The sequence below is a fragment of the Melanostigma gelatinosum genome, assembly GCF_949748355.1.
Source record: "Melanostigma gelatinosum genome assembly, chromosome: 14".
NCBI classification, from domain to species: Eukaryota; Metazoa; Chordata; class Actinopteri; order Perciformes; family Zoarcidae; genus Melanostigma; species Melanostigma gelatinosum.
In genome coordinates, this window is record NC_136647.1 from 11556828 (window position 1) to 11572560 (window position 15733).

At 43.3% G+C, this 15733-nt stretch overlaps 1 protein-coding gene across 1 annotated transcript; it reads left to right on the top strand.

The window, feature by feature from the left end:
• Positions 1-4065: 4065 nt before the first annotated feature.
• Positions 4066-13659, top strand: sertm1 (serine rich and transmembrane domain containing 1; the record flags this gene model as incomplete). The annotated part of the gene is made up of 2 exons (XM_079283030.1): positions 4066-4145; positions 13305-13659. Exon 2 carries the CDS (start codon positions 13318-13320, stop codon positions 13657-13659), a length of 342 nt encoding a protein of 113 aa, XP_079139156.1. The 5' UTR covers positions 4066-4145; positions 13305-13317.
• Positions 13660-15733: the final 2074 nt, after the last annotated feature.

Genomic DNA, 15733 nt, shown 5'->3' on the forward strand with positions numbered 1-15733 from the left:
TTGAATTGTTTAGTTTGAGGGTCGGCTTTCGGTTCATGAACTATTTGGAGTGAATTATAGGAAAGCAGCGAGAGAGGGAGAGAAATAAATACTCACAGATTGACTGAAATGTAAAAGCCATAAACCGACTCGGTAATTAATTAAGCACAAGGACAACGTGTTGTATCTTTTGTCCTTGTATCCTCTCTATAACTTTTTTTTTTTTATAACTCATGGAATATCTCCCTGTCTCGCCATGCCTGAGCCATGGTACGTATGAATTATGAATGTCGGAAGGGTACGGGCTTTTTCTTTTTTCTTTGCAATTTAAGGGCTTCAAATCTTTTGGTGCACTAAATTATTCATATATTCAAATTAATCTGACTTTGAGGACATTTTTTTTCTTTCTTCTCTCCTTTCATAAATTTAGAGTGTATACCCTTCAGAGGGATCAGGCAGAAAGACTATTAGCGGTAAAGTTAATAGTCAGTAGAGCTGTGATTTCAGTCCACTTTAAAGGCGTCTTGCTCAGACGTGTTCTTGCACATGTGTCTTGTCATTTAAGCCCGTTTCCCACCTCCCAGAACCAATATCCTATTTTCATCTCTCTCATTGTTATTCCAGCCAAGTACTCGCCTGTCAGGCTACTGTCCTGCGTGCCTCTGCGTGAGTGCGTCCCTGTTATGCCTCAGTATGTTTTCTCTGCACCCTGCCGTCAGTTCTGTGGAAATCTTTTTGATTGGCACGACACTGCCACGAGACCAAAAGCTGGAGTACAGTCTGTGCATATTTATTGCTCTGCAAAATCTTTAAAAAACCAAGCTGAAGGTCACAAATAATTCCGCACATCTCGGAGATGAGGACAATATAAATGACGTTCTTACTGTTTCTCACAGATTAGGGATGGAGCGATACTTTCTCTTGCAATAAGGAGAAGTCAAGTGAAACGGTCCGCTCTCCTGCTCTCATCAAAGTCTTGCTTTTGTGAGCTTCTCTCTCTCAGAGCAGTGCAAATTGCTACAGATTACCAGAGAGATGTAACGCATATCTGGCAGTGCATCTACAATAACCAGAACTTCCAACATCCTTGCAATTATTATCTTGACACCTTCCTGTTATCTGGGGGTTTAAAGTTGTTCCCCCCCCAGAGTTCAGCAGAATGAGCTTGTCAAACATACACACACACACAGTTTAGGCCAAAATAGTCCCAAAATGCAATTGCACCCCCTTCGCTTGCTGTCTCCCCCTCATTAACATGCAGTGCAGAGACTGGTGTCCTCACAAGGGCAGTGTTAGGATGGCATGGAGTCAGAGCAGGCTGGGATATCAGGGAATGACACGCAATTGGCGGCCAGGCCTTCTGGGATTAGTTACAAAAACCAGCTGAGGCCAAAGCTCTTATCTCCATCCTTCAGTCCTCTCTCTCTCTCTCACACAGACACACACACACACACACACACACACACACACTTGAGTTTGCACAGAAACAAGCACATGTTGTCACAGAGACATAATTAGCTCTACCAAACATATTCCCTCCTTAGGAAAAACAGAGAATCGGGTGAGTGTAACGATTCCCTGTAATAGATTTAGAAATGGTCTTGCAGAGTGTGATTAGCAGAGTGGATGTCAGGGGAAATAATTATTTGAAAAATTAAATCATGTTCCTTCCCTCTGTTCTTGGTTTCTCCCTCAACACTGTCAACACCAGCCAAACTGCCTTAAGCGTCTCATTAAAAATGTTTTAATAAATATATATATATGTATTTTTCATTTGGGTGGTTCAGAGTAAGGAAATATTCACAAACGGATACATGCTCATCAGTTGAATCCCAGACCTGTCAAATGTTGTGTGAAGTACACATGAATATCAGCCATGTGATGTCAGTGAAAGCTGGATTTGGGTGTGAAATAAAGTCATCGTCCTCTCTCTGTTCCCCAGTGCTGCTCTTCCCCTCTGGCGTCTGTGTCAGCGGGCAGATGGCGGAGGACAGAAGCATCTGTGGAGGCGGAGGCACCTTTTCACCTCTTCAAAGAGCAGGTACAGGTGTCGTCCGCCACACGACTAACACCTTCATGAATGCCAACCATCAAGGCGCTAACGAGCTCATGCCTGAGATTCAGGGTCATGCGCAAAATCTATTTTAGAACAGAGGCGACTGAGCTGCATTTGAAGTGCTTCACATACTCTTACAATCAAAGCAAAGCACTTTAAAGGGCTGGTTCACACACATTACAAAAAAAAAAATCATCATATCAAAGAAATACTTTGTTCTGTTGACAGCTTGTTCTGTGGGTTCTCCAAAGGAACAGGAACACTGTCTCTGTGAGCGGCGTGGCTTTGCGGTCTGTCAGTATGTTGACAGACCTGTCGCTCGGTGGGCCGACTATCTTGTTGAAATAGCTACACAATTATGGGATGTACCGACATTAATGGTCCCCAGATGAATGAATTCAATGACGTTGGTGACGTCTGGCTTGTCGTCTGGCACCATCAGCAGGTTGTCATTTGTGTTTTAGAATGAAATGTCTCGACAATTATTGGATGGGTCGCTCTATAATTTGCCACAAATATTAAATTCCACTGACTAATAGTGATCCTCTGACCTTCTAATCACAGCAGCAGGTTATTATTTTTCAGTATCTCAACATCCACTTGATGGCGTAACAGGTTTTTGTACAAACATTTACTGTCCCCAGACGATGTAATACCTGCGAGACTAATTACATAACTGTACTTTGTGCCGTTTACTGCTAATTGCCACTTCAATGGCAAACATGCTATAACATGCATGATGTTAGCACAACCACTTATAGTCAACAACAAACAAACCCCACCTCCATATTGTATTGGGTAGTGGCCTGAAGAGGTGAGTGAGAAAATATTATGATTTCATAATTTGGGTGAACTGACCTTTTAATGAGGAGGGCATAATGTTGGGTTGCTCACAAAACAGTTTAACTTCTGAGAACTCTGTTTTGTTGATTGATGAAAACATATGGAGAGCATTTTAGAAAAAAATGATCTTATTTCATATGTATATTAGTTTCTGCATAATGTGTCCATGTGGTCATTTGTTATTTGTACAGAACGATGTGTGCACGTTTACAGAATAGATGTGCTGAGCTGCTGTTGAGAGACAGTGTTTAGAGGGGGGGGGGGGGGGGGGGGGATCAGAAGGAGAAAAAACAAGCTTTGAGATGAAGAAAGGCAAGAAGAGCTGCAAAGAGGTGAAGAGGGGTGTTTCTTCTTTTCTATGGCCGCCCTTTCTCATTCATCCGCTGATGTCATCTGATTGAGCAGTTCAGCCTGTCGGCATGACGGCAGCCGGTTATTGCTCACCACTGGATACCGTCTGCTGACGCAGTTTGCTGAGAGCAGAGAGCAAGGCTGTGTCCTTCACGTAAACTTGAGAGAAGCGAAGCGAAGGGTCGATTGGGTGTGTGGGAGCGGGGGTCCGTGTAATGACAAATATTGATTTATTGGTGAGTTATCAAACCGTTTATGTAGGTGTAGGTCTATTGATCTAGTTGTCCGCACATGTTACCGAACTATTGGACAGCTTGTTAAATGCGAGGACTGTTTGCTCAGTGAGAATGAGAGCACAACAAACACAGAATATAGATTTGACTGTTAATGTGGTCATTATTGAAAGGTGATGAGCAGCAGAGAGAAAAGTGGGAGGGCAGAGTGAGTGACGGAGGGAGTCACAACAGAGAGAGAGAGAGAGAGAGAGAGAGTGATGGAGGGAGTCACAACACAGAGAGAGAGAGAGAGAGAGAGAGAGAGAGAGGGAGTGATGGAGGGAGTCACAACAGAGAGAGAGAGAGAGAGAGAGAGAGAGGGAGTGATGGAGGGAGTCACAACAGAGAGAGAGAGAGAGAGAGAGAGAGAGAGGGAGTGATGGAGGGAGTCACAACAGAGAGAGAGAGAGAGAGAGAGAGAGAGAGAGAGAGAGAGAGAGAGAGAGAGAGTGATGGAGGGAGTCACAACAGAGAGAGAGAGAGAGATAGAGAGAGAGAGAGGAAGGACAGACTCATAGGGAAGATCCCAGGGGCAACAGACCTGGTTTGCTCGGCTGGCAACACCAAACATTACGGGATGGATTTCTGCACGACGTGAACGCCTACGAGAAACACCTGCCTCGCATTCAAAAACAAAAAAGGTCTGTAACTTTTGCTTTTTTCAACAATCTAATTCATGCTGCCAATGCTTCAGGCTGCTCTTTATGAAACCTTTCCAATTGAGAGCGAGACAGAACGGGAACGGATCTGTTCTGTAAGAGGGGATTCCTGCTGAATACAAAGAGCCGTTATTCACCTCAAATGTATCCGTCTCTCCTCAGTTGCCGGCAACTTTATTCAGTGCGTTGTCTCAGTCGTGAGAGAACAAACACCGTTTCAGACAGATAGGGAGGAGGACGGAAAAGGGAGACAAAACGTGAAGATGAAATCGTAAAATGTAGGATGAAATATAAATGAATGTTCCATGAGACATGTAGGAAAAGATAATAGTAGGGGGGGGGGAATTCATGTATATATTCATTCACCAACTTGGTAAATAAGCGGGCTTCCTATGTGACAGTTGAGAGAAAGAGGGAAGGAGTGAGTAATGAGTGACGCAATTGTACCCAAAGATTCGGGGGGGGGGGGAAAGAGCAGGACATAAAAAAGTGTACTTTCAGTGCAATGAGAAGAAGAGCAGAGTTTGTTTGTGTTTAAGATGAAGTATGATTCACACTGTCCATCATAATAAACACAGACACACAAGACTGCACTATGAACTATCAGGAGTAATTAACAGATATGAGAAGAACGAGGTGTAAAAATACACTTCACCACAGGTATGAACACACACACACACACACACACACACAAACACACACACACAAACACACACTCAGACATCAAAGCAAAGGAGATCATTATCTACACTGGCCACTGACCAAAATATCTTCCAATACGTCCGATTCGGAATGATCTCCGTTTCTCTGGTCTCAACTCGAGTTATCTTTCTGTCGATTGTAACAAGCCCTTTGCATCACCTTTAAGATCTCATTACAATTTAGGTTTTTTGAAATACTCACTTTTATGCACTGAATATCTGAGAGAATCAGGTAACAGCTGAACAGTGCTGATTGAACCCTGGCGAAGCTTTGGAGTGCACTCAGGTGCACTGTGAGATTTTAGCATTCAAATACAAATGCAATGAATAAAAACATTAGGCCTCAGTTTGTTGTTTTGAGGACTCATTCGAATTCCACCTGCTTTTCTAAATTCTGAGGCTTGCCCGTCATTTACTGCCACACGTTGCTTGTGTTTATACTGGCACGCAGTCTTTTAAAAAGGACATCATTTTAAAGTTAAATACTGAAACAATTGAAAACAGATTGTTTGGCGTCTTGTGGGGAAATGGTGGAGAGCCACTGACGCATATTGAAACAAAACTTTCTTCATACTTTCATCATCCCTGCATATCTCTGACCCCTAAGGTTATCTGTGGTATTTGGGGCTGCAGAGGTCTTTAGGAATTCAAGCGGTTGAGCCTCGGGTCTGTTTTCAGCTGATCTGGCTCAGAATATGAAATATACAACATGTTTGAAATTCAGGCTGCTTTTATCTCTTGGCAATCTGTTGTTTGAACATGAACAGTGTGTGTATGCCTGTGCATACCGTATGTGTGTGTATCGTTCCTATTTTCACATATACGCATGTAATGTGAACTAATATGGCATTTCTGCTGTTGGTTCAGCTTGTTTTCGTCTTTTCAGGCACGAATACAGTATAAGAAAATATGCGCAAACATGCACACACACACACACACACACACACAAACACACACGCACGCACAAAGGAATATGGCTGAAATGCCATGACATTTTGCCACACATGGGTCTTGTCCATTATTCATGACGTGAGGAGCTAATACCAGAACTGAACAGACAACTTGGGGGTTCAGGATTTCGTCGATATTTGCATATATGCTGCGTGCATGGACTGTAACACTTGCAGTCATGGCTAGGGCTATTTCCTGTAGCTGGAAGACATGTCAAGGTTTTAAAAACAACAGAGAGTCCAAGGCTCTGCTCGGCCCTGGATGGGTGAGCTATTGTGAATATAAACAAGCCTTGTGCAAAACTGATATACATTTTATAAACAAAACTATAAAAACAGACTCGCATGAATCTTTAGAATAAACAGATACACATGTGGATGGATTAAATGTGTTTTAGCTCTACCTAATGCTGAATCATAAAGATTCAGTCTCTGAAAACAAACAATATTTGCTATGTTTTATGATATTATTGTCATTAAAGCTATAGATCGAGAACACCTTTAGAGCATACAACTGTAGAGCAAACGTTATCATTTAATAAAACAAATGTCTGGCAGTCTTAAAACCCTCTATGCACGTAAAAAAATGCACCCTGTACAAAAGACTTCAAACAAATAGCCTCCACCCGGGAAGATAAAACTGCAAAATACAGATACAGGATCGTTATGTGGTCAGAACTCATCAGACAAGACCGATTGTACCAAATATGCACTCACTAAACGCTGACAGTGAGGAAGATTAGAAGGAGATGATGAGAAAATGTGAGGAACAGATTGAGAAAGTGGAGCAGAGGAAGCTTCACGGCACAATGTCTCAGGAGGAGTTCTGCTGAACATACTCCACCGGCAGAGGAGGCGACTGTTTGGGGAGTGACTTGTAGAGGCTGTGCAGCTCAGGAAGGAGATTGATCAGGACAAAAGGGAGCTTTGGGAGACAAAGCTTACTTTCTATAGCTACAGACGGGTTGGGGGGGGGGACAAAACACATGCTCAAGTCAAGACCGAACAAGCAAAGGCGGAGCGGAGTGAGAAGAAAGCTGTGGAACACATGAAGAGAAATTTGCTCAAAGCAGCCCGGTTTGAAGAGTGTGCAGTAGAGATATCCAAGGCTGTACAAAAAAAAGCTCTTGATGTAGCCGGGAGGGTGATGCTGACAGAAAAAAAACTGAAATGTATAAATCAGGAAAAAAACGTCACTGCTGGCAGTGGAATGGAAGAGCATTTTTTGCTAGGAGCCGTTGATAGGCTCCAGGCTCAGGAGGAGGCTGAAAGGCAGAACAGTCTCAAAATGCCTGAACTCCACATGACCCTGACTGGGAGTGAGGGGGACAGACTTCTTCAGTGTTGAGTTGTTAAAGGAGGACCGAGACGCAGGTCAAGTCAAAGAATGAGCGGCTCTCGTGTGACTTTTGAAGACCGGACAGACTATTGCTCCTTGCCTCTTAGAGGAGAAAAGATCATATCGGCTCAGAGGGAGGGGTATGAAGATCACACCTGAGTGCATTTCAGACGAAGCAAGGCTCCTTTCCTCAGTGAGAGGGAGAATGACAGCGAGGAGAGCATGTGGCGGCTGTGCATGGTGTCTGTTAAACTGTTAAAAACTGTGGCGAGATCAATTTACAGTTTCGAATAATAATGGCATAAACCGACTTTTTTAAAATTTGTATCTGACCTCAAGGGTTTTCCATGTAATTAAAGTTGCAACCCTTCCTTTTGCCTCACACCGAGTGGGTTTGCACATTTGGTGAATGTTCATGTTCAGAAGCGATCCTCATGAAGTAATGTGGTATCACGCTGTATGTTTGTTTGTTAAAGAAGACCCAAAACAGACCATGAGGGCTAAGCAAAAGCTGAAGTTAAGCCAGGCTTATGTTACAGAGACTCAAGTAGGATTACAGCTCAGTGGGAGAGGGATAAAAAACTAAATATAAAATCACAAAATATAACATCACAAGAAATATAGGGAGGCTTAGCTGACCAAAGAATTGACCAAAGTCACACGAGCCTTTGGGATGTGCAGAGAATCGGAGGGTCAGCTGACTGTATCCAGCTGGATGAGTAGCAAGCAAAGCGTCTGGACCGTAATGTTACGGTCCAGACGCTAATGGCCGACATGTAGGCATACCTCTAAAAGATGATGCCCTCGCACTCTGGATTGATGCCACCACTTGAGGGCAGAACCATTAGACTTCTCAATAGGCATGGCGCAGCACTACAGCAATCATGGATGCCATCCCGCCTACTAGCTGCAAAAACTTCTGGAAAACGCAGTTCTTCGCCGGCTGACTCAGACGGAGCCGGATCCCTGACCTCAGAGGAGAGAGGATCATGCTGTAGCTTCTCCAATTATTAGTTATGAAAGCTTGACTTTCTATACACACACAGCGATAAGATGGAGAGGCTTGAAGGCACGATGGCAGGAGCTTGCATCTGATTGTGATTCTGACAACCTCCCCGTTGCTCTCATTTTGCCAGATTTTGTGCCATCTGGCGAGCGATTGGAACCAGCTGCGTTCGGTATACGAGTGCACTTCTCTAGCTACCTTCTGCCCAAGTTGCCCACCTGTTATTTCTACCAGCTGACATGTGGCTGTGTTGCTCTGCAGTAAATACCAAATGCAGAAGATTGCTGAACATTTGGAGACAAGAATAAACTCAGCTCCAACACGTCTTCCTATCGCAACTGCATAAATAGCCAAGACGTTTTCAACATATCTATAATTCATCTCGATAGTGATGCATCACTTTTCCAATTAGTCCCTGGAGTTCTCTGTATTGCGCTTGTAGCTATTTATAAGAAAAATAACTACCGGTCTGTGTGTGTGTGTCTGTCTGACCTCTTCAGCCTCAGCGGGACTGCATGGCTTGTCCTCTTAAAGTTGATTAGCTTGAAAAATAACTCACCATACCTCGTTGCCTGGATACAAAAAGCATCATTAAGCCCAATTACCAGTCACTTCAGCCGACAATGAACGAGCCTCATCACAGATTTGAAAACAACATATCATTAACGACAGCCACTACAGAAAATGGTGGTGGAGTAGAAGAAATTAGAGTAGCGAGATGGAGGATGAGCGAGCAGGCGGGGGTTCAGTGTCATGTTCGTGGAAATGACTCACGATCGACACATTTTCAGCTGAAATTACAAAATTAGTAGAATTTTAGGTTGAAATTGGAGTTAATTAGTGGGTCCGCCCCCACACACTATTATCAGCAATTACAAAGAACAATATTGTTAATAATCCCGAAATAAAGATGGTCAAATAATTTTAGGAATAGCAGGAAATTATTTCAGGAATATATTCAGGAATTACAATATGAATATTTGTTTCTCCTTTTCTAATGGCGCATGGTTTTCTGCACGTCTCCATCACAATTTCTGAACCGTATTCATTTATTTCTCAAACAAACTTAAACTGATGATTGAGGATGGCAAAAAAAACCTCATTATGCTGTGGATCTCCCTGAAGGTACAGCGGGCCGTAAAATTAAAGAGAGCTCCTGTCAACTGTATCACCCAGAGAGACACAAAGGGAGAGAATAAAAGCGAGTAAATATGTTCAGAAGGAAGGAGTTTGGGCACAGAGTGGCTTAATTGCTTTAAGCTTTAAAAGCGACACTGCTTAATTGGAGATTAAGAAAAATTGTGTACCAACAAGTGTTGCAGGCTCAAAACAAACTGCTGGCAAAGCCGATTACTGACAACAGAAACGTCATATCTTCATCCGGCATTTCCACGCATCAGCCCTGCTGTGGACTATGAATGGGGCTAGAATATATTCAAGTCTTGCAATAAAGGTCTCACAATACTTCACTGTACAGGGTTAGTACTGTAGTGTCTACACTGCATCCACCATCAATAACATGTTCTCCACCAAAGAACAAAAACTACATTAAAACATACAACAAACAGTTTCACTCAACTGTTTTATGGGTAAAAGATAAGTTAATGTGGACCAACCCTCGTGTTATTGTCTGATGTTATTCTACAGTTTATTAATGTGATCTACAAATAGTTCTTCATCGATTCAGAGTGTGTTGAATTTGGGAACTATTTAAGCTATTTGGCTGCAGTTAGCATTGCTAATCACTGATGCTTCCAGCACATACACGTATCCCAGCCTTGCAGGTAAACTCCACTTTGCAGCGTTATTCTCGACCCGAAGAAATGCTTATAGTGTTCACAAACGCGTGCACTGTGTTTTGTCACAGTAACCGTCCAATGGAGTGGTCTCGTGTGACGTCACAGTTTAGCTGTCGGCCATGTTGGAGTACATGTTGGAGTACACACAGCCACTGGCATGCACGGCTGAGTCGCAGAACCTATCGATCATGGTGAACTTTTGTGCTGTCTTTGGTTGTGGCAGCAGAGCTGATAGAGACAAGAAATCATTCTTTGGTTTGCCAGCGGTCATTACACATCAAGGAAATTACACGAAGGAGCTATCCAAGCGACGTCGCCAGAAATGGCTGTCGCGCATCTCTCGAGATATAAAGGAATCGAATTTGGGGTACACTCGAGTATGTGCGGATCACTTTATAAGTGGTCAGTGATTTTATTTGCAAATTCGTTTGTGAACAGTATTTAATAAAGGAAATATAAATTAAACATGGACATGAGAAGGTTACCGAAGCTTCATCGGCCCGTGACAGCAGTCGGTGCCAGAGACGTGTCGAGCGTGTACAACAGGCGAAACACATAGATGCAGCCTCAGCATTGCTTGATATGAGTTTAACGTCGTATCATGTATATATATATATATGTGTATATATATATATATGTGTGGGGGGGGATGAAGTTAGGAGTTAGTTGAAAGTGAATTCCTACACACACGCACACAATGACATGCACGTACAATGTAAACAAACACACGTGTCTGTTTGCGCTGAGTAAACATTGAATATTGCTAAATATCTGACCAGATCTGTATATATTTACTCTTCCAATGACGAGATGAGAATTCTCGACGACCGTTGCTTTGACGTCTCGGACCCATCCACTGACAAACTGATTATAAGCGTCGAGCCCTTTGTAGCACTCCAGCTCGTCTTTCGTGTAAGGACTCGGGGTGTTCACGAGATACGCGTAGATGTTGGCGTAGTTTACCGATGGAAGACAAGTAGGATCGGCACTGAAACGATCTGCACTCATCGTATAGGGATCCAAGTTACCAATAACCTTCAATTTGGCCAGGTAGCGAACCTTTGATGCACTATCCAGTGATTCAAAGTATGGTATTTTCGCCGCACTTCCTTGTTTACTCGCCGCCATGGAGGATCTGTATGTACTCCAACATGGCCGACCGACCTGGTAACTAAGGAGATCGTGACGTCAGTGAGACCACTCCATTCCTACACACACGCACACAATGACATGCACGTACAATGTAAACAAACACACGTGTCTGTTTGCGCTGAGTAAACATTGAATATTGCTAAATATCTGACCAGATCTGTATATATTTACTCTTCCAATGACGAGATGAGAATTCTCGACGACCGTTGCTTTGACGTCTCGGACCCATCCACTGACAAACTGATTATAAGCGTCGAGCCCTTTGTAGCACTCCAGCTCGTCTTTCGTGTAAGGACTCGGGGTGTTCACGAGATACGCGTAGATGTTGGCGTAGTTTACCGATGGAAGACAAGTAGGATCGGCACTGAAACGATCTGCACTCATCGTATAGGGATCCAAGTTACCAATAACCTTCAATTTGGCCAGGTAGCGAACCTTTGATGCACTATCCAGTGATTCAAAGTATGGTATTTTCGCCGCACTTCCTTGTTTACTCGCCGCCATGGAGGATCTGTATGTACTCCAACATGGCCGACCGACCTGGTAACTAAGGAGATCGTGACGTCAGTGAGACCACTCCATTGTAGCTCACTTACCTGTGCAAAACGTACAGTTTGTATGCCAAAAGTCTGCAATGCAGGAGTGCGGTAAACTATCGCTTTATTGTGAAGAACCAGGCTGTGCTGCGACTCTGAGCTATGGACGCCCTCTGCTCAACTTTACACATAACAATAAAAGTAACAAATGTCCACATTGAAATAGGGGGGTTTCAACTAGCATTCCCTGTTTTCTAAACTAGCTCCCCGTGGAAACAAATGGTCTATTAACGCTGCCACACGTGCAGCTACTGCCTCTCAAAGGCTCACGATAGTTCAGCCCACTCGCCTGAATATAATGTGGCGAGGGACACATATCGTATGGCGAAATGCATGAGCGTGAAACGGAGGGGAGAGAGGGGAGAAACGAGCACACACACACACACACAACTGTGAGGCAAAGAGCGCCCCTGCTTTCATTCAGGTCATGGTCAATCATTCCTCTCTTTGAAGTGTCTTTCTCCGATCAAATCAAGACACAATGCTGGGCGAGCCCAAATACAAAACAGCCTCCCTTTGCTCCCTGTCTCTCACCGACACAGATGCTTCTACTCGACGAAGCACAGTCACAGCCAGTCAGTTGTGCGCCTCGCAGTCATTTGCAGTGGAACATTATTAGCAGCATTAATAAGCAGTGGAGGAGGGAAGGCTCTCAGCTGTCTTTGTGAAAGCTGATTATGAGGAGTTTAATTTCATCAGATAGCAATGCCTTTTCATATACGCAGCTGCGGGCCCCGAGCCTGTGACTGGCCTTTGACGAGGCAAGCACTCCCCCTGCTGTTACTCTTTATTATAGTCCGCTCAGTGCAGCACACACACACACACACACACACACGCACACACACACACACACACACACGCACACACACACACACACACACACACACACACACACACACGCAAACACACGCACACACACACACACACACACACACACACACACACACACACACACACACACACACACACATTGAAGTTATTTTCTATCTTTTAGTGAGCAAGCAACAATTCTGCAAACCACACTTCAAAAAATCATATTGTGTTTATAGGTATAGTCTATTTTTTTATGGGTGTTTCATACATATTTCATATTTCATACATCATAACACAATTGCACCTTTTTCTGCAAATACATGCACATTTTTTCCAAGTTGCAGTTTAGCCCTAAAAACAAGTGGTTTTCGTTATTTATTTCGCCACTTATATGCAGATGATAAGGTTATCTATCTAGAGCAATATAATATATATATATTAGAGGGCAAAAATAAATGGTTATAATTTGCAACTATTGTTTGATAGAAGTTTGATTTGCATCTGGGGGCATCTGAAGTGAATTGTTGGCCGTGGATCAGAATTGAGCTCTCTGTCTTCCTCCTAATCTCAGCCAAAGCTGAGGATGTGGGTGAAAGCTCTTTTGTCAGCAAGAATCCGCCGTGCTGAAGTGTCCTGGAGGGAGAAAATAAATCCGCGGGAGCTTCAGCAGACAAAAGAGAATTTCTTATAAAGGCCATTATGAATTATAAATGTTGAAGTATCTTTCCGTTGTTTCACAATAAATCTCACTCATCTCTCTTTTGCCCTCATGCAAATCCATGCAGAATATCAGCCAGGATGTCAGGGATGGACGTCTCGTCGGTGGACCACAATGAGACTGGAATCTCTCCATTGGACGATGGCACCTTCCTCCGCTTCTCCCCAACCTCTGCTTCCACTTCCGCGGCCGCCTCGTCACCAGGACGTCAGGGCAACATCTATGTTTACGTGTGGCTCTTCCTCGGCCTGCTGGTGTTCCTGCTGACGCTGCTCATCATCTCTCTCCACAGGCTGAAGAACATCATCTCCTCCTCTTCATCTGTCCCTGACTGCAGCAGCGATGGAGGGAGCTCCTTCACCAACATGGAGATCTGTAGCATCTCGTCTCATAGGTCCACCATCTCCTCCCTGTCCACCTGAGGGAGACGCATGGGCATACTGTATTATGTCCATGTGCAACTCCTTGTGCATGCATGCATACACGCAAAGCACATGGAGGCCCAGCACCTACTCACTGTGACATATCTACACAAAAAACACTTAGTCAGGCGACAGCACGGCATTACACTCAACGCGTGCATCTTCTAATCCCGATGGTCCAGTGAGTCAGGTGTGTCCATGCAATTTCAATAAGCACAGGGTAAATAAAGCTCACATGGGATGAAGAGGTCTTGAGTGAGACTGACTGAACCTTTCTGAGCCTCGATTCAACCACGAAGACAAACGGCTTTCTCTCTGCAGAACAAAAAAGCTGCAGTGAAATACATTTCTTGCACTGTACTTGTCATATTTACAGTGGAACAATAATGTTGCTTTCAGGTTTGCACAGCATGTCTCATAATGTCTGTAGACTACATTGCAAAATCAGAATTACACAAGTATTACAGACCATTACTTTGTACAGAAATGCATGATTGTGTCTCAGTTGTTCAGTCAGGCTTTGGGATGCTGTAACTCCGTTTTCTTTTTTTTTTAACCCTAATAAAAGGTGAGATACCTTAAAAGCTGTACTCATACCAAGTTGTTTTTAAAAGTCTCCTGGGGAACGGACGATGCACAAAAACATCGTGCTGTGGATGTAAAGGTGAGAAAGAAATGAGTTTTGTGTCAGTCGGCTTCGGACTTCAGCTACAGATCGGGTCAGAAAGTGCCACAACAAGATGAAACTCTGGGCCTGACGGACAGGTCTTCCAGCGTAACGGATTCCCCGCTCTTGACTGTCAGCTCATATGGCGTCTGATCGCAGTCTCCATCGTGACTGAAGCGTGAGGGCTTTGTGCAGCTGTCGAGACTCGTTTGTATTCCAGGCTGAAGCTACAGTCATGGTCGTATCTCAGCAGGTTTTTGTTTTTAACACTGTGAGATGTAGTTTCTTTGACGTGGCAATAAAAATACACCACACACAAATTATTAGAAATCATCTTTGTCACAACTTTTCCACAAAATTCAATCACAACTGAGGGCTCAGAGAGCTAAGAGGCCACAAACAATTGGGTCAGGTCCGTTAATGTTTAGCTGTTGTTGAATCTGTGTGCACACCAGTATATATAGGTCATGATCTACAGAACCTGTTTGGTTCAATGCAGAAAAAGATTCAAAGTTTGAAATACGGTAGTCTGTTTTTAAGTTAACCAGGAAGTAAAATGACTGTAATAGTCGTGATGATGAAGAATAACTGTGCAGATTGACCCGCCTGATTGAGTTGTTTTGTTATATTGGAGCTCTTGTTTTCAGTTCTAGTCCTGCAAACACAGAGACATAAAGAAGATTAAAACATTTTCCAACTTGGGTGACCTTTGTCTTTATACTTATTTGGATACTTGCCCGTTCCTTGCATGAGTTACTGTACTGTATACCTTGTGAGTGCAAATCTGACTTTTGTCCAATGAATGCCATGATTTCCTTCTATCTTGCACATTGCACGTATTCTCTCTTTTAATGCTTGTAGGGAATGTTTTCCTACTTGTTTTCCTACTTCCTATTTGATTACCGAGTCTGCTGAATGAGATGCTGTTAAATATCCCTCTTTGGGTTTCTCAAGGGAACTTCAGTTGTTTTATGGATTTGATTTAAGCAAAGAGAGACAATGCAGAACCAGAGCCTTCAGGCGGAAGAGGCATGCAGCTCGTGCTGGAAATGGAACTTCATTAAACTAACATTTAAAATCTGTGTCTTCTTAGGAAATGGTGCAGAATATGACCCCCAGAAACAGACAAAGAAATGAAAAAAACAGCAAGGCAGGTCGTTCAACAATGTACTAAATTGTGTTTAGAGTGCAGCATTTGAACTCAAGAGCCTCGTGAAATCATTTGATTCCTTTCATTCCTGGGTGAGTGCTACAACAACTCGTCCTTGATGTCTTTCTCTCTGTGCGGCGCTACTCTCTTGACGCAGAACTGAAACCTTTCAGTGAAACTAAATAAGTAACCAATGAAAAGTCAAGTCATCAAATTCTTTGCATATTTTATTTTTCTTATCATGATTTTTTTTTTCC